This window comes from Corvus kubaryi, unplaced genomic scaffold, assembly GCF_017639235.1.
Source record: "Corvus kubaryi isolate FWS band 111438036 unplaced genomic scaffold, C.kubaryi_AGA036_p1.0 split3-73, whole genome shotgun sequence".
In the NCBI taxonomy this organism is placed as follows: Eukaryota; Metazoa; Chordata; class Aves; order Passeriformes; family Corvidae; genus Corvus; species Corvus kubaryi.
Window position 1 is genome coordinate 7,513,492 of NW_024582091.1, and position 22,010 is coordinate 7,535,501.

At 36.0% G+C, this 22,010-nt stretch overlaps 1 protein-coding gene across 1 annotated transcript in view; it reads right to left on the reverse strand.

Moving 5' to 3' along the window:
* Positions 1–22,010, reverse strand: part of EYS (eyes shut homolog) — an 854,603-nt gene that overhangs the window by 511,801 nt on the left and 320,792 nt on the right. Inside the window, exons 19-21 of the mRNA XM_042016808.1 lie at positions 21,817–21,930; positions 6,242–6,439; positions 3,776–3,897 (exon numbers count right to left, since the gene is read on the reverse strand). Coding sequence (XP_041872742.1) covers positions 3,776–3,897; positions 6,242–6,439; positions 21,817–21,930 — 434 coding nt within the window. The remainder of the gene's footprint in view (positions 1–3,775; positions 3,898–6,241; positions 6,440–21,816; positions 21,931–22,010) is intronic.

Below are 22,010 nucleotides of genomic sequence, written 5' to 3' on the forward strand. Positions count from 1 at the left end.
AGGATAGAGTGAGTAAGTGTCTGTGTGGTCCTTAGCTGGCAGCTGGATCAACCCATCAGGAATGTCATTTCTTGTGCCTGTTCTTTCTGATGCATTCTAAAGATAACATTTTTATCTAATTTTAAGGCTCTATATTATACCATATTACCAACACAAAAGATGAAGGATACATTTTGCAAGTGTCATTCTGACGATGGTAATTCACCCTTACCTAGAAGAATGCATCAAAGGTATTTGACCTGCTGGACTGCAGAATGGAGCTTTTATTAGCACACGGGTAGCTGATTAATTATTCATGAGCCACCAGAGGGTCTAATATGACTGACAGTGGCTTGTACTGTCATATAATAACTCGCTGGTATGTAACTGTTGGGTAACTGGAATTTTCAGATGCAGTAGGAAATCAGAATCTCCTTATGCTGATGTAGTTGTGCCATTCAACTTTGTATTTCACCTATCCTGATCTTCCACCAGAGAAAGTTTAGATTGGATATTAGGAAAAATATCTTCACTAAAACAGTGTCAAGAATTAGAACAGGCTGTTTAGGGAAGTGGTTCAGTCACTATCCTTCTAAGTGTTTAATAGGTGTGTACATGTGGCATTCAGGGACGTGGTTGAGTGGTGAACTTGGCAGCATTAGGCTTGATGTTCGAGTCAATGATCTTAAAGATCTTTTTCAATGTAAATTATTCTGTGATTCATCCTACAGTTCAGTTGTTTAATGCCACCCACTGCCTGGAGAGCCAAGGTAAAGTCTCTGAAGTATATGTTGCAATTAGAGCATATCTTGGAATTCTTTCTCGCATTCAGATCTTTGGTCTTTGACTTGTATAATAAGGCTGCTGTAATATACCTTTGGAAGAAAATGGTATTTGATGCAGAAATTATGAAACTCCTGCAATCTCCATCTGTTTGTAAATCTCTCTTCATCATGCTTCAGTTGCTTCCTATCCTCTAGTTTTTCACCTTTTAGAGGAGGATGAAGACAGCCTGTATTGTTAAAAAGTAATTTTCTAGGGGATTGTTAATTCAGTATCTGTTCTTTTACAGCTGTTGTGGCTGAAGAAGAAGGAATGGGTCTTCTTCCATTTTTAGGAATATATGTTAATTCATTAATCCTCTTTGTTGATCACTGAGGAATCTTGATGTATAAAACAGATAATATGATGTGGAAAAATTTCAGTACTCTTTGATAATGAATACAATAAGAAGGACATATTATGTGGAATAACATAGTCATATATAAACTGAATAATGCAATCACTTAGTGAACAAGTCTTTCAGGTCCCTTTCTATGTTCAACTTAAAAGATGATACACATGAGAGTTATTTCAGAAACTTAGGTAATAAATGTTAGTTTAAGAAAATATACTCTGGAGAAGAACAGAGAAGGAGAAATGTAAATATTTAATAGAAATGCATTATTATTGCTATAGCAAAATAATACAAGAAATTCCCTATTTCTTTTCAAAATAACTTTTCCACTTTTCAGAACACATTCTGGTTGGGGTATTTTTTAGCGAAATAGCAAAATTATGTTGCTCTCAAAAATGCCAAAGAACAATCTTGTAATGAAAAAAATACTGAAGATTTTTTATCTGTACATTAGCCAACATCAAAATTAATCCTTCCACATAAATGATTGCTGTAATGTTGACAACATAGTTGAACAATTTTGAAAAGGCCTGAAAAGGATCAGAGTCTAATATGACACCTTGCCATTAAGTTTCTACAGTATTTTTTTACTGTAGATACTAACTATATCCTCACAGGTATTTTGAATGTAATTTCTCAGAAACAGCGAGTTTGTATGAATTTCACTGATTTGCTGTGCTGTCTTCCAAAATGGCATAGGTCTGTGACAAACAAGGTGAGAAATATGTAGGAACTACAGGACAAAAATAAACACAAATAAATCAAGAAAAAAAAATGGATGAAAGATGTGAAGAAAAAACTAGTGTTTGAAATTGCAGTGAGCTACCATTCTTTGTCATGTTAAATTTTGCCCAAATTATTAAATCAATACTTCAACTCATTTGGTGAAGCATAGACAAAACTCTCAAGGGAACAATATATTCACTTTATTAAAAATCCATATTTTTCTCCATTTCTAATACCTTGTTTTTGGGGGAGAATGTTTTTTAAACTGCATGTACAACTCCATTTTGTCAGTCTCAATTAAAGGATCAGCTGCACTGTGTTGCATATGTTGTTGTAAGTTAGGTTACATGTTAGGTTATACAGGCAGTTAGGAATAGCACCTGCATTGTAGGCATGAAATTTATTTGTGGAATGCTCTGTAATCTGATTTTAAGATGGCAGTATGTGTCCAGTATGAGATTTTGAAATATTAATTGCAGTCTACTGGTTGAAAAATATGCATTTACAATAGCACCCAAAGGCAGTAACAAAAGTGTCACAAACTCTGTGGTCTCCATATCAAGCATTTGATTTTGTCCAAGGTGTGGCTAGTTCTTGAAATATGTTAAAAGCCCCCCAAAATACTATACAATACAGAAAGTGCTCTAACTGTGAAAAAAAGAAACAACTCTGGAAATTAGAGTAGAGAATTTGAGAAAATTCTGTTGAAGCAGCTAAGTTTGGTTCAAGTTTAGGAAATAGTGACAATTGCAGTTTACCCTCCGGATTTGTCAGAAAGAAATGCAATTTCTTTATGCATGTACTAAAAAAACAAGCAATCAGAAACAAACAAACAACCGCAAAAAAAGACAAATCAACCAAAGAAACCAACAAAGCAAACCCCTCAAAACCCACACCTCTCATACACTTCAGGGTTTCTGGAACTGCAAACACCTTCAGGAATAATGTAGCAGTCAGTGGTACCTACAGGGTTGTTCAGTTCTCCCAAAGTGGAGATTCAAATGATGGGCAGCTGAATTGTGGACTGTGCTGCCTACATCCTAAATGATCTTTGGTTGGTGCTTAGATGCTTAGCTCATACCATATAGAGACACCTACATTTAGGCTTTGTAATATAATTTGAATTCTACATTTATCAGTTTAGTATTCTCACAAATGTGCTGGTAGCAACTAGAATAAGAAAGAAAAAGCTGTCCTTTCTTCCACTTTTTTTTAACTGATAATTTCTCTGACAGCCTGAATGTTTGTTAAGGAAAATATTCTTACTGTATGGTCTTAGTGTCTCCATTGAGTACATTGAAAACAAATTGCTCCCTGACAGATTCCTGGAAGGAGTGACAGAGAACATGGGCCACCCCTGGTGTTGAAGTTTACACAATGTCTGTCTTCTTTCCTCTCATGGAGGAATCAGGTGATAGAATGATTTAATTTCTGAGAAGATGTAAGTTATTTTTAACACATTTCATATCTCAGGAACTAATATAGCTGAAGAATTTTGAAAACAAATGCTGAAGTACTTGAAGTAAATCAGTTTTTTTGGGTAAGATACTTTTTAAGTCCCTTTGAAGTCAGAGCAACTGGTGTAAATGAGTATTCCTGTCACTTATAATGAGGTAATAAACACACCTAGTAGAAAATTTTTTGTGCCTTTTGAATTCCCTGTATAACCACATTGACCCAATAACTGCTTTTAAATGATAAAACATTCCTCTTTCCCACTGCCTATAAAATTAAAAATAAACAAAAATACCAGTGACTGGAAAGCATGATTATAAAGCCCTTGATATGTGGATGTACGGATCAAGAGGAGGTTTAGAACTCAGACAATATTGCCTTAGATTTTAGAAATAAAACTTAAAAATCATTTTAATTAAAAAAAATATTGCTACTTACCAGATGCAGATCAACACATGTAGAATTGTGTTCACAAGCATTGACTATGCAATCATCAATGTCTTGCTCACATTTCAGTCCTGCATATCCTGGGTTGCACAAACAATAGAAGCCATCGACAACTGCAACAGAGATAATACTTCAGTACTAAGAGTCATAACAACTAATGTAGTAAAATTAGTAAGTTACAGTTATGAATACTATCTGGAAAATATTAGGACCAGCTTTACTTAAATGTGCGAACATGTTAAAAAATCGAAATAAATTAAATGTGATCTCAAAATATCTTTTAAATATGAAAGCAGATTCATGCACTGCATTTTACTTAAACAATGGAAATATTTTGATTCAAGAGTTATAAATAAAGGAGTTTAAAAAGTTACGTAATTTTACAAGTAATGAGTAACTTTCCATCACAAAACTGTCACAAAATATGTAAGATTCTATCTTTTAAATTATGTCTAAATGAGATGTGGCAGTTAAACGTTTGGTTTGTTGGTTGTTTTTAATGTTGTTGTTGTTGTAAGGAATTCCTCATATTATACCACTATATTAAGGGAAAACTTACTTGAGTTGAATTTTTCTATGATGCATTTCTTAACAAGATAATGATAGGAATCCTGTCTCTTTTTCATCATTAGTGATCCACATGGAGAGGAATCTTTGGAGTGCTCCATCCATATATGGAGTTCATGACAGCAGTAATTGCACTTCTTGCAGGCCTGCATTTATTTTAACCTCAAAGGGGTCCCTGGATTCTTCATTATCGCTGAGATTTACCATAGAATCTGTTCTGCCATTGTGTCTGTACACACAGCTGCTACTGTATTCATTAAACGCTCTAAGTCCTTCAGCACAGGAGCATTATTCATGTACTAAAAGCTTCCCAGCTTCCTTAGGATTCCAGCTTTCTGCAGTCAGTGCACATAGGGTAGAGGAACTAAATGTCTGCATGATAAAACTCAAGCCTGGGGCACCACAAAGACAAGCTGTTCCCCAAAAAATTGGCACTTTTTCAGCATGAAGAACTTTTAATACATCTCATCTAAATTCCAGTTCAAAAATATCTCTAAACCAGTGTAGACCACATAGAAAACATCTGTAAATGTAGTAGGAAATAGTCTTTACTAGATAGAAGATGAAGTCACTCACCTTATTGCCAGATAAGGAAAGACAGTCTTTTTAAGATATTTTATTGAACTGATTTTTATTTTTATTTTAACTAGGAGAGTTTTAGACAATGATGTATTTAGTAATTTGGGCTCAGTAGGTTGATTAGATCTTCTGCAAATTTTTCTAAAAAATTGCATTTTATGGAAGTTCTTAAATCATCATTCTTTCTCTGAAAAAGGATGTGAGAAAACAGGAGAGAGATGTAGAAGAAGAAAAACACAGTTACTTAGTGCTTAATGTGTGGACCCTATGAGGAAAAGTTGGGTCAACCAGGCTTGCTTTGTATTAGACCTCAGGGAAGTGTTAATAATGAGAGGGCTATATAACAATAACTTTAAGGATAGTTGCACAAATGACAAAACTGAAATCCTCTTAGTAGTGCTAGGAGGTATTATGAAGCACTGGCCAAAAGTTACAGCTCAGGACATTTGGATGGGATTGGAAGAGGGTGAGCATCACCAGGGTAGTTAATCAGTGGAATAGGCTGTCCCAAAGAGTTTGAGAAATCTCTGTCCCTCTTTGAAGGCTTTCAAAACTCAGCTAGAAAAATCCCTGACTGACCTGTTCTAGCACTGTTAATAGCCTAGCTTCATGCAGGGTTGATTACATGACCTCCAGATGTCTTTCAACTTTCCAGTCAGCATTTTAAGATTCCCTGAAAATTACTACTTCTACTTTCCCTTTTTTTCTTTAACAAGTGTAGAAGGTGTCTGATATGTGGTAAGAGTCTCATAAAACTTTCAAGTAAGTACTCCATACCTAGATTGCTACTAGACTTAGCCTGCCAATCCAGTCAGAATATAGTAATCAATTGTTTCTAAAGTATATCTTCTAATGAAAGAGCAAGTTACGCAGTTATGTAGCAGAAGGTACCTTATAGTAAACAGATACACCCTTTTACATTAGTTTGAAATTAAACAGAATTTCTTGACTTATTAGAATTATGACATATAATGCCTAAATGCTCCATGAGCTCTTTTTCAGCACCTGAATATTCTCTCATCAAATGCACAATGTACGATGTTTCTGGCTAATTTAGGTATCAAAGGAGACAGCACAAATCTCATTAAAATTTCTCATTAACTACAATTCTGGCCCCCTGAACACAAAAACCCTAGTGCCGGGAGTTGAGGCATTTTGGCAAAAATAATCCTTCTGGTACAGGCTGTGGAGCTTCAGACAAACTAAATTTCAGTAAATTATCCACTGTTCTCCCCAGAGCATCTCAGCAGCTACAGACGCTTCAAGAGAAAGACTACTCTACATTAAAGTGAGTAACCAGACTGAACTCACTGTCATAGCAGTATCCATGGAGGCAAGGGTTAGAGCTGCACTCATTGACATTGATCTCACAGCGTGGACCTGCAAAGCCCTTCACACACTGGCAGTGGAATCCAAGGGGAAAAACGTCCAAATTCATTTCTTCTATGCACACAGCTCCATTCTCACAGGGATTACTGGCCTCACAAGGCCTAAACTCACAGTTCAAACCTGAAAAACAAAACAGCAAAGCTGTCAGTGTTAAACTAATGAATATATCCCTGCAGCTGCTGACTATTATGGGCTTTATTTTCTTTATAACCCTGGTTAAAATCGAGTTGGAGAGTCTCAGAGGTACATATAAGTATATTACCATGCAGAAACATTTATTTGCTTGACAAAATTAAAAAAAAAAAAACAATAAAGGACAATTAATGGTTTTTTTTATATTGGTTTCTGTGATACAATATATTTCAAAATCTTAATAGCCATCTCATTGATTTTTGATAGATAGGTATCTCTTATAGCTTTTGTCTTTACCCTTGTGCTTCAAATGGCACAAAAATGGAATTTTTAAAAATGTTTTTAAAAATGATTAATGTATTTTGATTGACTCTTCCTGCTATTTTATCTTGATAAGCTGTTGCCACAACTACCATGTGAACTGTTCATACATTAACCCATAATACTGAATATGAATTAAATATATGTAACATTGTATAATTGTTCTGCTTACCATTAGTGACTGAAAACAAATTATTTTAGTGAAAATATGTACTTATTTAATCATGAGTGAATGCCTCCATTATTCATAAAAATTCCATACAATAATTAGATAAAAAGAGATTTAAAGGCCCCATAGAGTGAGCCTTAATTTGTTAGAACATAACCTAGACTGTTTCATGTTTTCCAGTACTGAAACTGGAAATGAAGAGGACAGAGACAACTGAGATCAAATGGGTTTGGGTTTGGGTTTGGGTTTGGGTTTGTAAATCTGCCTGCTTTTTTCACTCAGTGTTGCTGGAGGCAACTCTGTTCTTTCAGGCTTAGTTTCAGACAGAGCTCAGTGGCTTTCAGGGCTGCGGCAAACAGTGCACAAGCCCCTCTGAACCTCTGTGAAGCCTTTCCATGACTGCTGAAGCTGGGCTGTGTCTATGCTATGCTTTCTGGTGGAGCTTCCCGGGGTTTGCTCTACTCCATGCCTTCTGCACCCTTCACCAGTGCCCTTGCCCCAGCCCTGGTTGCCCAGCCGTTCCTTTCTGCAGCAGTTTTTCCCTGTCCCAACAACCTTTCTGTTCTTCAAGGAGTCTGTAACCTTAACCCAGTGATGGGCAATGTGACACTACAAAATAAAACACCTGGGTAATCATGTGGAAAATATAATCCACACAGTTACACTACAGTGGGTTGACCTTGGAAGCTAACAGATGCCCATCCAGCCACTCTCTAACCCCTCCTCAACAGGCAGGTGAAAAAAACAAGATAGAAAACCCTGTGGACCATGATAAAGATAGGGACATTATTTACAAATTACTGTCATGGAAAAAATAGAATCAACTTGAGGAAAACTGATTGAATTCATTGCCAATTAAAAATAGCATAGGATGGTAATAGAACCCCACGAAGCTAGAACCACCTTTCTCTACCCCTCTTTTCTTCCCAGACTCAACTTCATTCCTTCACCCCAGACTCCTCTACCTCCTCCTCACCCATGAATAGCACAGGGAGATGGGGAATGGGAACTGTGGTCAGTCCATGACAGCTCTTCTCTGATCCTCACACTTTTGCCCTGCTTCAGTGCAGACCCCCCACAGGCCACAGCTCCTGCCAGGAGCCTTCACAATAATGAAACAAACACTGTCCAAAATGTCAGCAGGATTGTAGGTGACTGCTTACTGTAAGACAGTCATCTAAGGGCTGAATTCTAAAGGCTTTTAATAACAAGAACAACAAGCAGGAACACAACTGAGGTTAAAAAAAAATCCAACAACCCTTTGACCCCAGTAATGATGCAGACACAAGAGGAAAAAACAACACAAGTTGTTCCCTGTCTTTATGCTTATGATCTCTCTGATGCAGGATGATCAGCCAACACTCTCAGATCTGGAATTCATGAAATTGCACAGCAAAAGAAGCCATATGGCTCATTGAGATTTTGCCCTGAAGTTTTCATATTTATATCACAACAGCTTGACATGAGTGAAAACCCTGCTGATTCCTAAAGTGGAATAACACAAAATAAGCTTAACACATGGCTCACAATCCTAAATGGAACTGTCAGATGATCCAGTAATGCAGTACTTAATTTTCTTTACCTGGAGAGGTAGTTTTACCTTCACATCCACCTTCTGTGCACTTCCTTTTCTCTTTACACTCACTCAGGAGTGCCCCATTTATCTGTTTTTCTGCCACACTTGCTTGAGTTCGTGCACATTGGAAAGAACTGTGCTTTGAGGAATCTGTCTTTTAAGATAAATCAGTGAGCTCAAGACAAATCCTTTTTCCCTTCTGTGCAATCTCTAATGGGAGCTTGCCAAACAGATTTCTGAGTGAATGAAAACTAGCTCACTGAAGTTTGGAATCATTATTACACTACTTGAATTTCTCATTTCTCTTAAGATTATGAACTCTATCATCTCACTGTCATTATTGCCAGAGTTTTTTTCACCTCTACATCCCAAACTTCCTCGTTTCTTCACAAATATAGAATACGGATAAATACCTACCACTAGTTGTCTCACCCTGCAATTGTTTAAAAAATTTGTCAACATGGCCAATTATTTGTGTCTTTCATGGTGTGGTAATATCTCAAGGAGAACTAATGTTCCTAAGTCTTTTCCCAGTTTCCTAAAGATGACTTCATAAACTTTTCTGGATCAAGCTATCTGTAGCAGACATCCACCACAACATATCTTTAAATGGTTGCCATTCCATTCTGCGTCATCTACTTGAGTGATGTATCAATAAAGTCTTGCCTGTGACATTAATTACATAGTAACCCCCAGGATGCTTCTCTTACTATCAGCAGCGCTGGGAAAACTCTATCTGGGCTCCCCACAGCTTTTGCCCCTGCTGCTAGAGTCCCCTAGTCACCTTTGATATGCTCTGGGTCGCTGTTGGCATTGTCATTGGTGCTGTCATGGACGAGCAGCAAAAGTAAGCAAGCTCTGGTAATCACCCAAACTCTTTCCCACATTGAGATTTCTGACATGCAAATAAACCTCCTCTGAGATCAGGCCTGGTTGACTGGTACCACTCTCCCTCAGAGAAGTGTCTTATCTGTTGTCAACCATTGCTTTTTTTCAGTGGTACTGGTGAGGGTGGATGTGTCAGACTCAGACAGCTTACTTGCCCTTCCAGATAAAACCTCTCATCCAAGTAATCAAAGGAATCATCTTCCAGCCTTCACAGTTGTAGAGTCTCTTTCTCCCCATGCCTGAGTGTATCCTCTACCTACCCTGATCTTCTCCTCCTATCCTGCTGTTGTGGATATCACGCTTTCTCCCTTCAGGGTCTCTAAGAACTTCTTCATCTTCCATTTTGTTATCACTGATCCTGTGTAGCCTGTTCTTACTTGCTAGGTGCTTCCCCTGGCACGTGGAAACTAAACCAGGATGCATGACAAGGAGCTTATGCACCTTCGTCCCATGGAGTTCTGCAAACAGGAACATGATTCTTGCTCAAGCACCCCATAAGGCTATGAATTACAGTGAATTTTGTGTAGACTTGAAATTACACCAAAATTATTTCCTGAAAAAATAGATTTTCCCTCTTTTTAAGGAATTACGGAAAACAAATTACTTCTTTCATTCTAACTATAGTGAAGTGAAATGGCACAAAGAAAAAAAAAATTAAATTATCCTGAGATTTATAAAGAATGACAAATTAAAATATGGACATAAAGTAGTTTACCAAAGGAGGCTAAACCACGTGGAATGATGTTAGTTGCTATTAATATTATAATAATTTTCAGTGCCTTATTTCAAACAATAGTCAACACTCTTTAATTAGATAGTCAGTGCCTTTTTCCTCCCACCCAGCTTTCATGCATATCATTGCATGAAAAATCTTTTCTTCTGCTGCTGTCAGAAATGGCAAAGGTTTCATTCCTATTCTTACTGAAGGATTGGTAAAACAAAAGGTAATGAAATAATAAGACTGTGTCCATCCCACTCAGTCCCTTCCCCTGAATCAATTAATTTTTAACTCTCAGTGTTAAGAATTAATAAGTAAAAAGACTATTCCCTTACTCAGAGAATCACAACTGTTTGTATCATTTTAACACATTTCTGAAAATCTTTCACTGTTAATTAATGAATTCTTAATGCTAATCAATACAAAGAGCAAGAAAGTAAGAAAATTGGATGAGTTAATATAGAATTTTTTTTTAAATTTTAACATAATAACAACATTCTAGCACATCCACACAAAGGTTAAGGTTGGATGGTAGTAGGCACTGGTGGTTACACATTTGCAAAACAAGTTCACTTGCTACTGTTGCTCTTACACCAGCATTTTTTTACAAAGCTGTAAAAAAAGATGTATGACTAAGGGTAAGTCAAGTAGCAAACAGGTTATAGGTTGAAATTTTTTCTATAAAAGTAACTTAATCAGAAAACAGTTTTTATGTTTTCAGCATTTTCTGTCTCTTCTAAATATTTGTTGAAGAATTTCTGTACAAACATTTTTGTACAAATGTTTTACTGTTGCTGATTGATTTCAATACATCTATTTTGTACTAAACATATGAAGCTTCTCACTTGATCTGAAAAGTTTCTGAAATAGCAAGTCTGTGACTGTTGACAAAAAGGAGTGGTGTGCAAGGAAAAGTTTATAAACTGTCTTCTCTCACTGACTTATCAGAAATTTTAAATTGGCCATCACAAATTAAAAAGGTAATGTTCACTACACAGCTGACAAAAAAGAGAATGCCCAACAGACGAAATGTGAAAGAATCCAGCCCAGAAATTAATTAATTAATTAAGTTCAGATGATCTTTACAACTATGCTTATTTCCATTAGACAGATTTAACCTTTTTGCTTGTTTGATTCTTAGCTACAATTTATTAATTACAATAATAGATTGTCTTTAATAGGCAACTAAAGGCCTATTAGAATAAACCTGAACAAACCCCAAAAGTATACGCCAAAATGATTAAATTAAACAGTCAGCTGAAGGACAATTTCCTTTACAGTTGCACAATATATTGCATTAAGTATTATACTTCTTTATCTACGTATAAGCATACACTCATAGCATATAGTATGCTTCTCTGTTAGCATACGATATATCAAATAATGAATATTTATTTGGAAACCACTTTTTTTTTAAGGAGCAAGAAGCATATTGCATATTCAGAAATTTCATTCTGCTGATATTAATGAGTTTCCTTTTCTACTGTATTTGCTTATAATACTTCTAGGGTAGAATTTCTAAATACCATAAATGAACACTAAAAATAGATTTTACTTTGCTGAAAAGGACTGTCCTTTTTAGGCTATTACTAAAGGTCAAAAGCCTAATTTATAAAAATGGCACGGAAAATAAATTACCTGAGATAAATTTCCATTTCTTTATGTGAAACTATTGATATTTGTTTGTTTTATTTGCTCAGCATAAATATGTACATGAAATGTTTTGATGTATAGTACTGAATGCTCCTATAATCAGAAGTGACATCTCTTCAATGTTGCTATTTTTTAGGAAAATAATTTAATAAATAAAACATTTGCTACTAACATTTTAAGGAATTAAATCTGACAACAGTTTTCAAATTCAGTATTTAGCTGTAAAAGTATGGACTGCAAAATATATCTCATTGCAGACTGCTGGCACAATTATGACAATATAGTGAAAATAAAATATCTACCAGAAAGACAAAAGTGTGTCATTTGGATGGCAATTTCCTAAATTACAACAAGTAGTCTGGTAATGGTGTTAAATATGCACTCATGAGGACAAGAAACTTTCAAGAACTACCAAGCAGGTAGCAGCACCAGCACTGTGATTCTGTGATCATAACACCACTGCAACAGCATTGTTTCAGTCTTTTTTGACTTACCTTTTATCAACAGAGCTAAAATGCACTTCTAATGTTGAAATAAATCACTACCATTTTCCAAGATAAATTAAGTAAATTGAATACTTTACAATAAAAATTAAAATGCATTTAGTTATGGGAGATAACCCAGTGTGTAAAAGCACTATAAAGATATATAAAGACATGCCTCCCCACGCCCCCCAAACCCTGCCCCCAATCTATATGCAACTTACTGTTTTTCCCAAGATAATCCTTTTGAAATGAATGGATACAACAATTTTAATTCAAAAGTTATTTGATCACTTTAGAGAAATATGTGGGGTTTTTTTCATCAACTTAACACGGCTCAGTAGCTCTTACCCCCAAAGACTTTCATAGACTTACCATAAAATCCCAGGAACACTAATGAGCAAGAAGTTAAATACCTAATAGTTGAGTTCCTTGCAACTGTAAATATTAAATATCTTAATGCTAAAGATAAAATTGTCTCTATTAAAAGTTCAAAAACTTAAGAAGCTTAGATGTACCTCTAAGCTTGCCATTATTTTAAAAACTGCCTGCTTATCTTGGTCTGCTATGGGACATAAAAAAAGAAAAGATCTCCAGAACTGAGATGATTAAAGACTAATAAAAGTAAATAAAAAAACAGAAGTACCCTGGATGTGGGTAGGAAATAGAAAAATAACTGAAGCACGCATATTTTCATATTACTTGAAATTAAGCTGAGTATTATAATAACAGTTTAAAAGCATAACAAGTATTTTCTTACACTTCAAATTTATAGAAAATCCATTCTTTTCTTTGGAATCCAAATTCTAATTTCCGTTAAAGGAATTGCTTTGAGATTCTGTATATAAACAGTGGAAAGGCATTTTCTCTGATATCCATACTTGAAAATTGAAAATCATATACTTTGGGTTTTTTTAATGGAAGGATATTTGAAAAACAATACTTAGCATTTTTCAAGTAAAATATATATTTCCTTCATTATATATGATAATGCAGAGCATGCAAGAGTGCTGAAATAGAGTATAAGACCCACATCACAAATTTTAAAATGAAGATCACACAGAGATGTATATACTTCTCCATACCTGTATAAATTTCTGTAAAAATATAAAAAAGAAGAAGTTGAATATATTATTTAGGTGCATTTTTTTTCTTCAAAATACACGTTTGTAATGAATAAACAATGAAGATATATCTGTATCCACATTGTGAATTTCACATTTCAACATGAAAACATGCTTCACTCTTTCTCAGAAACCAAAAGAAGAATTCCACTAAGGAAAACAACAAAAATTTATTTCTACTGAAATATATGGTAATGCTTGTGTTTTCGTTCTTTATTTTATCTGCATCAGCATTCAATTTAAATTAATAGTATGTGTGGCAAACTTACAGAAAGCTTGTGTCAAGCTTAGGTTTTCCTTATGGCCTAGAACTTGTGGGTGTCAGTTTGAGTTGCAATAATGGCTACCTTTAGTTCTGGTGGTTAAACTCTTCTGAGTTTTGAGATCACACTTTCATTTTCTTAAAATTGGAGTGATTTGACCGATATTATTTATAGCAATTGATATCAAGATTATAATTCTATTACTTTTATTTTTTCATAGTGGCAGATGACCCTATGCCAGAAGTAGGCTCGCTATATAGAAAAATAAAGCTAAAAACATTTGCATCAGTAGTCAAAAAAAACCCTCTGAAATTTGGTAAACTTTTCTTTGAGCAGCAGCAATGCCTTCATGATTTGCAGGGCAGCCCTGGAAAAGGTAACCATGTTTTAAGTCTTTAAAAACGGTAGTTTGCACATGCTTTCTGGAAAACTAAGGGCCAGATTTCCATTTGCAATGAAGATAACTTGTATCATCTCCATAACTTAAATATGCTTCCTGAATAGAGGATCTTGTATGCCATTCCCACAGAATAACTGATGAAATTCAAACCCCTTATCAGCTGTAGGTGACTGGATTTACATATGAAGTATTCCCAGATTACTCATGGCTGAAAAAGCTTAGAAAATTCTTCTTGTGGATCAAGATGTGTCCCAAGGTGCAAACTAAAAGCAGAGTTGAATCTACAGCACTTACCTCACTGAATTTATACGGACAGAGTTAAGCAAACAAGGCTTTTAGAAATGCCTTTGTGTTCTCAGTGCTGTTCTGGAAGGCTACAGCTCTGCTACAGACCTTGTCATATCTGCCAGACCCTTGTGGATATCTAACATAACCAAAAGCACCTAAATAGACACTAGAAATGTCTAGGAAAAAGCCTTTCTCTCTGAATTCTTTCATTTTGGAGACAGAAGCAGCTGAATTTATTCATCTAGTTGTCAGCTTTTAGGAACAATACAAAACCCAATAGAAATATCAGAAAAAATTCCAAAGTCCTGCAGTGACTTCGTATATGAGCCAACAGCAGGTCCCAGCTCATACTGATTTCCATTTAGGCATTATATATCCTTCATCGTTCAGAGGCAGTGCATGTTTTCTAGGTGATTTAACCCAAACATGGACACTCTGCTTCTCTTCCCTCAAAAAGCTCCTACGTGATGCAGAGTGCCTTTCATATATCTATGCATCAGTTTCATTTTTCCCCTAAATAAAATTTTATTTGGCTGTTCAATGTCAAGAGAGTTGCAAAACAAGATAAAACCTGATGTTGAACAGAATATAGTGGTTTGTGGTCTAACACAGAGATATGCTAGAAAGAGCCACAAGTCTTGCAAACCTGCCTTTTCACATGGGGCTTGGCACAGGAAAGACTGAGGTTTGGCCTATGAGCACTGGAAAAGTAATTGCTCCATTATCTCTACTCTAGCTTTTTGCCTTCATGAGCACTTATATTTCTTACTTATTATCTGTTTTGTAATTAGCTGTTCCCATAATAGAGTGTCCTGTGATGAAAACTCCATTATTACTCTTGTTTTCCAACAGACTTAAGCATTTTTTTTCTGCTGAGTTGCCTTTCTTACTAGTTTACTTTCTTTTGCAACGTGTTTGATGGTCAATTACCATTTTTGCTTTAATCTTAATTGGAACACATTTGGAGACATGTGTCATTAAGGCTGCAAGATATAAGTAGACATTTCCTCAGAACTGAATTTCGATTTTCCTCTGCAATTGCACATATTTGATTTAAAAGGTCATACCTATTTAGCAACATCTAGACAAAATACATACAGTGCATTTTTTGAAATGAGTAATGTAAATAATTTGGATCAAAGGATAAAAATCTTTGCTCCATTCATTAAAAACAAGTTACTAAACAACTGGTGTTTTTTTTCCTTTATTTTTTAAGGAAAAAAAAATCATGTTAACTCTCATAGGACTATCATATATCCAATATAAAGTCTTTAATTGAAACAGGATTTTTAATGCTTTCTTCCTTCTTGAGCTTTCTTTGGAAACAGCAGATTACTGGCTCAGTCCATGTATCACAGAAATGTTAGTTAGTTTCATCTTTGCCTCAAATACCAGTGTAGAAAATGGGGAAAATTTGCAGTTCTGGTGTGGGAGTGCAAGATCTGTTCTTAGCTATCAATAGTACCAAATAAGAAAAAAAACAGCCTTATAAGTCTTACTTTATCTTCTGTAAAAATGAGCTGGTCTAGAAATTGTAGTGAGAACGTTCACCTTTTGCATGCTAAGAATTCTGAAAAGCAGCTTGCCTGATACAGGGACAAACTCTCTCTGCTACATTCTCAGCAGTGACTGCTCTCTATTAGTTGTGAGTAGCTTCATTGATGTGGCTATGGGATACATTAAAATGTTGGCATTTCAAAGCTGTCAACAGTAAGGTTCCATTTATTGCTATGAACTTGATTGTTAAAAGAATATTTATTATACCTCAATGCTCTTTAGTACAAAACACTAAAACCACCAATACAAACAGCATGGATATACATCTAGATGTTTTAACATTTACTAATTGCAGTGCTTTTGAATATGTTTGAATTTTTAATGGGACAACACAGTATTTTCTGATAGAGCCATGGGAGCTTTCATTCCACCTTTCGTGAAGCCATTAGGACCCCTAAATGAGATACTGCCTCACCATATGTTTCTCACTCATTTTGCTCTCTGCCAAAGGACTTAACATCAATTCTGTAATAACTGTGATTCTATTATAGAAAGGCTTCAATTTTAGAATCAATATCATAATAGAAAGGTTATTACAATAATTTCTCAGCTAGGGTACTGTAACAGAATCAAAGTCTTGATAATATTAAGAATATTAAAATACTTGATTTGTCTTGCACTCAAAACACATTTATCTTCCTTCCTTCTCCCAGTTCCAGTTGCTTTGTCAGCAGTGAATACAACAGCTTCTCTCTTCTCTGTTTCTGAAGAACTTCAGAATGTCCACTGATACAAAATGTCCCATATACATGACTATCACTGTTGTACCTCAGTTAGGGTAGAAAACAGGTGAAAGTGGAGACATTTCTAAAATGCATATTTGCAGGTACAAATATATTACAACCAAGCAGAAGCAACTGTACCAGACATACTAAGGTTAAATACTATATGTAAAGAACATCACACTGCAGTATATGTAAGTGGCAGCATGACCATTTCAGCTTTAAAGCATGAGCTGTGATAATGACTTGTACCATACAGGTTAGTGGCAGAACACTGCTGAAAACCAACAGAAACAGAGAACTGGACTTTTATAACTGGGTTGTCATGTTTGATTAATTAGAACATATTCGCAAACACATACGGTACTTTTGGCATGGATAACTATTATAAATGGAAAAGCATATTATACAGACCTAGATGCTATTTTTTTCTCTGTTTAGGCTTAGTCACAGCACAGGCTCAGTGGGTCTCGGTAACTTCTAGGATTACTGTGGGTTTACACAAGAATCTCTTTCTCTAACCAGATTAATAACACAATATGGTGTAGATTTTCTTCCATTAATCAAGTCTTGAGCTTCTCCAAACCAAGGTCAAAAGAGTTATGGTATAAAAGTATAGGGACTTTGAAGTTCATTATTTTGTACCTTTTTGGGACTACAGGTAAAACTCCATGATTTTGGAAAACAGAAAATCAATTTTCAACTCCACAAGGACAAGGAACTTGGCCAAAATAGGATGGAAATACTTCAGCTATCATATTTATTAAATAGAACATTATTAGATGTTGACAAGGATGTTGTTTTATATCCGAAAGTCTTATAAGTTTATTCCATTTTCTCTTGAATTACACATAGGTGGACTGCTAGTATACTCAAGCTGTTTGTCTGAACATTTGGGAAAAGTCAAAGGTAGTAATTTCAGTGGCCAAAATTCCAATGAAACACTAGAATTTCTAGAAAGACCGTGATCTGCACTACATGTGGGGAAATCTACTCTCAGAAGAACACTGATGGAGAGGAATGCATTAGTTTTACTAAGGTTACACCAGCAGCATCAGAAGATAAAATTCTCCAGTGCTCTCTATCCACTTACTTTATGAAAACTGGATTTTCTAAAAAAGACTTGGTGCCCCCAGGAGAAGTAAAACTTCATTCACCTATCAGACTTGTAGAGTTAATATTCACAACCTGGACTAGAGACATTTGAAGAAAAATCTAGATATATGTCACTGTCCAAGCATCATTGTTCTTAAAAGGCTTTGATGTCTTCCATTATTCTATGAAAGCCAATGGAAAGAATTAAAACATTTTTTCTAAGTAGACAAATCTGTGCTTTAAAAAACCCAGACAAACAAACAAACAAGCCCACTGCGCCTTCCAAGAAAAATACAGGAAACTATGAGTACAGAATAATACTTTAATTAAATTTCTGATGACTTTTCATATTTATATACAACTAATAAAAAAGTTTTTAAATATAAAAAGGTACCCCTTCAGGATATTATAAAAAAATGAAAATGAATAGCATCTTTACTTGCTCCCAGAAGTCTTGAAATGTGAAGAAAGCAAAAATTTGCTTTTTCCTTTTTAAAAAAACATGAGAAAATGAGGGGAAGAGAAAAGGAAAAATTAAAACTTTCTGGTCATAATCTTCCTTAGTCTCCTTGTCAAAACAAACAAAAATAGTCAAAGAAATAAACACAAAAGCAAGATAAACATATGTAAACCAGTTTCTATATATAGAATCAGTTTCTAGCTTAATCTGACAGGCTATCTTTTGTATGAATGCACCTGAATGTCCAAATCATGCTCTGAATTCCTTATATCCACAGTCTGTATAGTAGAGGTCTGCTGTACATCTGATCTGCTGGTACATGTTCCTGATATATAATATGTTCCTAGCAGTAGTGCATGCCCTTCAAGTCAGATATTGTGATGGAACAATCAATTCATTGCAATATACTATGGAAATACAACTTCAGATTGCTTTCCAAGTAAATGACAGCATTCATCATACAGCATTTATGGTTTTCCACTGAAAATATCAGAAGCAAGAAAATCTGTGAAAATACTCAAAACCAAAGCAGGTGTTCCTATATAATTTTTACCATTAACATAATGTTTGTACTTTCTTAACTAAGTAATTCTGTAATCTTTAATTAGTGCACACAAAGCTGTTCATTAAAATAACCTGACTATAGCCACACAATTAGAAAACATAGTTTAACTAACCATTATGTAGGCTTACAGTGGATCTGTTAAAGGCTACATTTACAGAAGTTTAATACTAAATAAACAGATGGTGTGAGACAGAGTAGAGTTTCCATATGAAACTAAGTCTACTTTTATTTATACCCATATAAATCTAGGTAAAATCAGTATAAGAATTTGATTTTGGAAGGTGTTGAATAAAGCTGTGAAGAAGTAAACAACCTCAGACATCCTGTATGAAAAATATTATCATAGAATAGAATAGAATCATTGAATCATTAGGTTGGAAAAGACCTCCAAGGTCATCGAGTCCAACCATTGACCAATCACCACCCTGTCAACTAAACCACAGCACTAAGTGCCAGTCTTTTCTCAAACACCTCCTGGGATGGCAGCACTGGTACTTCCCTGGATAGCCCATTCCAATGGTTAATCACCCTTTCAGTGAAGAAATTCTTCCTGATGTTCAACCTGAACCTTCCCTGGTTCAGCTAAAGGCCATGCCCTCTTGTCCTGTTTCTTGGTGCCTGGGAGAACAGCCCCCACCTTGCTTTAATCTCCTTTCAGGAAGTTGTAGAGATTAATAAGGTCTCCCCTGAGCCTCCTCCTCTACAGGCTAAGCAACCCCAGCTCCCTCAGCCACTCCTGATATGACTTACACTCCAGAACCCTCACCTGCTTGGTTGCCCTTATATGCACATCCTCCAGCACATCAGTGTCTTTCTTGTAGTGAGGGGCCCAGAACTGGACACAGGACTTGAGGTGGGGCCTCACCAGTGCTGAGTACAGGGGGACAGTCACTGCCCTGGTCCTGCTGGCCACACTATCGCTGATTCAGGCCAGGATTCCATTGGCCTTCTTGGCCACCTGGGCACACTCTGGCTCATGTTCAACCGCTGTCAACCCCAGGTCCTTTTCTGCTGGGCAGCTTTCCAGCCACTTTGCCCCCAGCCTGTAGGGATGAATAGGGTTTCTGTGACCAAAGTGTAGGACCCTTCACTTCGAACCTCATACCATTGACCTTGGCCCACTGAATCAGCATGTCCAGATTCCTCTGCAGAGCCTTCCTAACTTCCAACAGATCAACAGTCCTGCCCAACTTGGTGTCATCTGCAAGCTGCTTGAGGGTGCACTTGGGCCCTTTATCCAGATCATTGACAAAGACATTAAACAGGACTAGCTTCGCTACTGAGCCCTGGGGAACCCCACTAGTCACTGGCCATCACATGGATGTGAGTCCATTCACCACCACTCTCTGGGCCTTGCCATCCAGACAGTTCTTAACCCTGTGCAGAGTGCAACTGTCTTAGCCATAGATTACCAGCTTCTCCAGGAGTAAGCTCTTGGAGACAGTATCAAAGGCTTTGATGAAGTCCAGGTAGACAACATCCACGCCCTTCCCATCATCCACCAGGTGGGTCACCTGGTTATAAAAGGAGATGAGGTTGGTCAAGCAGGACCTGTCTATCCTAAACCCATGCTGGCTGGGTCTGATCCCCTGGTTGTCCTGTTGGTGTTATGTGATCACACTCAAGATAATCTGTTCCATACCCTTGCCAGGTGCTGAGGCCAGGCTGACAAGCCTGTAGTTCCCTGAATCCTGCTTCCAACCCTTCCTGAGAATGGGCATCACACTCCAGACAACCTCCAGTCATCTGGGACCTCCCCAGTTAGCCAGAAATGGTGACAAATGATGGGGAGTGTCTTGGTGAGCTCTTCTGGCAGTTCCTTAGTGCCCTCAGGTGGATCCCATCTGGGCCCATAGACTTGTGAGTGTCTAAGTGGCACAGCAGGACACTAACTACTTCCTCCTATAATGTTCTCGGAGAATCTCAGTTATATTTTATGAGTCTTGCCAGCAGGGCTTACCTTTTCCATTGAGCATATGAGACACTGCTAGTCTCTTGAAAGATGGCTATAGAAAGGTTGATTTTTTGAATTTTTAATTAGTTGCTTAAATATCTAAATGAATACCAAAGTCTTCTGGAAATCTGGCTCCTTTTGTAAGATATACTCAAGAGACTAGTATTTCTAAACATGTACTGAAAATTATTTTATGTCTTCCTGCACAGAGGCAACTCTGATACTGCAATAGTCATTTACTTGTTATTGTACTGGATTTTATTCAGTAGAACATAAATTAAAACTAATAAAAATGACAAACTAAATTTTGACCATTAATTAACATAATAAGAACAAACATGAGTGTTTGTTCATGAGCTCATGAATAATGAATTTTATTCAACCATCTTCCCTAAAGGGGAAAAGTCCTGCTGTCTCACCATACCAGGAAAATTGCCTTTTAATGATTATTCTGGAATCCTAAGTAAGTATCATTATATTGAACTGCTGGAGGAAAAATGCGTTTATATTTAATTTATAAATCAATAGGTGCTTTTAATTGAGACTATCACTTGAACTAGATTTGTTCAAGAACATCACACAATTTGTTACTTTAAATTATTTTAGCAGTAAATGTTTAAAATTTAACCCCAAAATTTCTATGAAAAAGGTCACAATAACCCTTGAAATTTAAATGTATTTCCTTTAAAAGCATCAAGACAAATAATCACACACATTTTCTGGATCCAAGATAGCTATAAATTGTTTTCTAAAAATGATAAAATAATTTAGAGAATGCCTTGACCAATAAAATTAGAGACAAAACTGTTTAGAAAATCAACCAATCTTTGTGATGGGAGCTTAATGTGTATATACCTCTTATTTTGTAAGCAATTGTGTTCTGTTAACAAACTGATGTTAAAGTATCAATTTTGTTTAACAAAGAAACACACCCAGCAGATGTATAAACAATATCCCCTTCACTTTACTTGCATCCTAAGGCATATATGGATGGTCACTTTGAAAGCTTTGCTTGAGAAAGTGAAGGACTATTAATGCTGTAGGAAGAGTGAAATGCATTTAGACAACTGACAGAAATGCCTTCTAAAGTTAATTATGTTTGCTTTCCCATCGCCCTTGGTGTTCATTACCTTTAAACGGAGCCACACATTGGCAGAAATAATTACCAGGTTGGTCAATGCAGGTGGCTCCATTCTTGCAGGGAAATGAAGCACACTCATCTATATCTGTTTCACATCTTGCACCTTTGAAAAGATGAAAGATTTGAATACTTACTAAAAAAATCCGGTGCCAATTTCTAATTCATTTGCACCACAAAAATCTG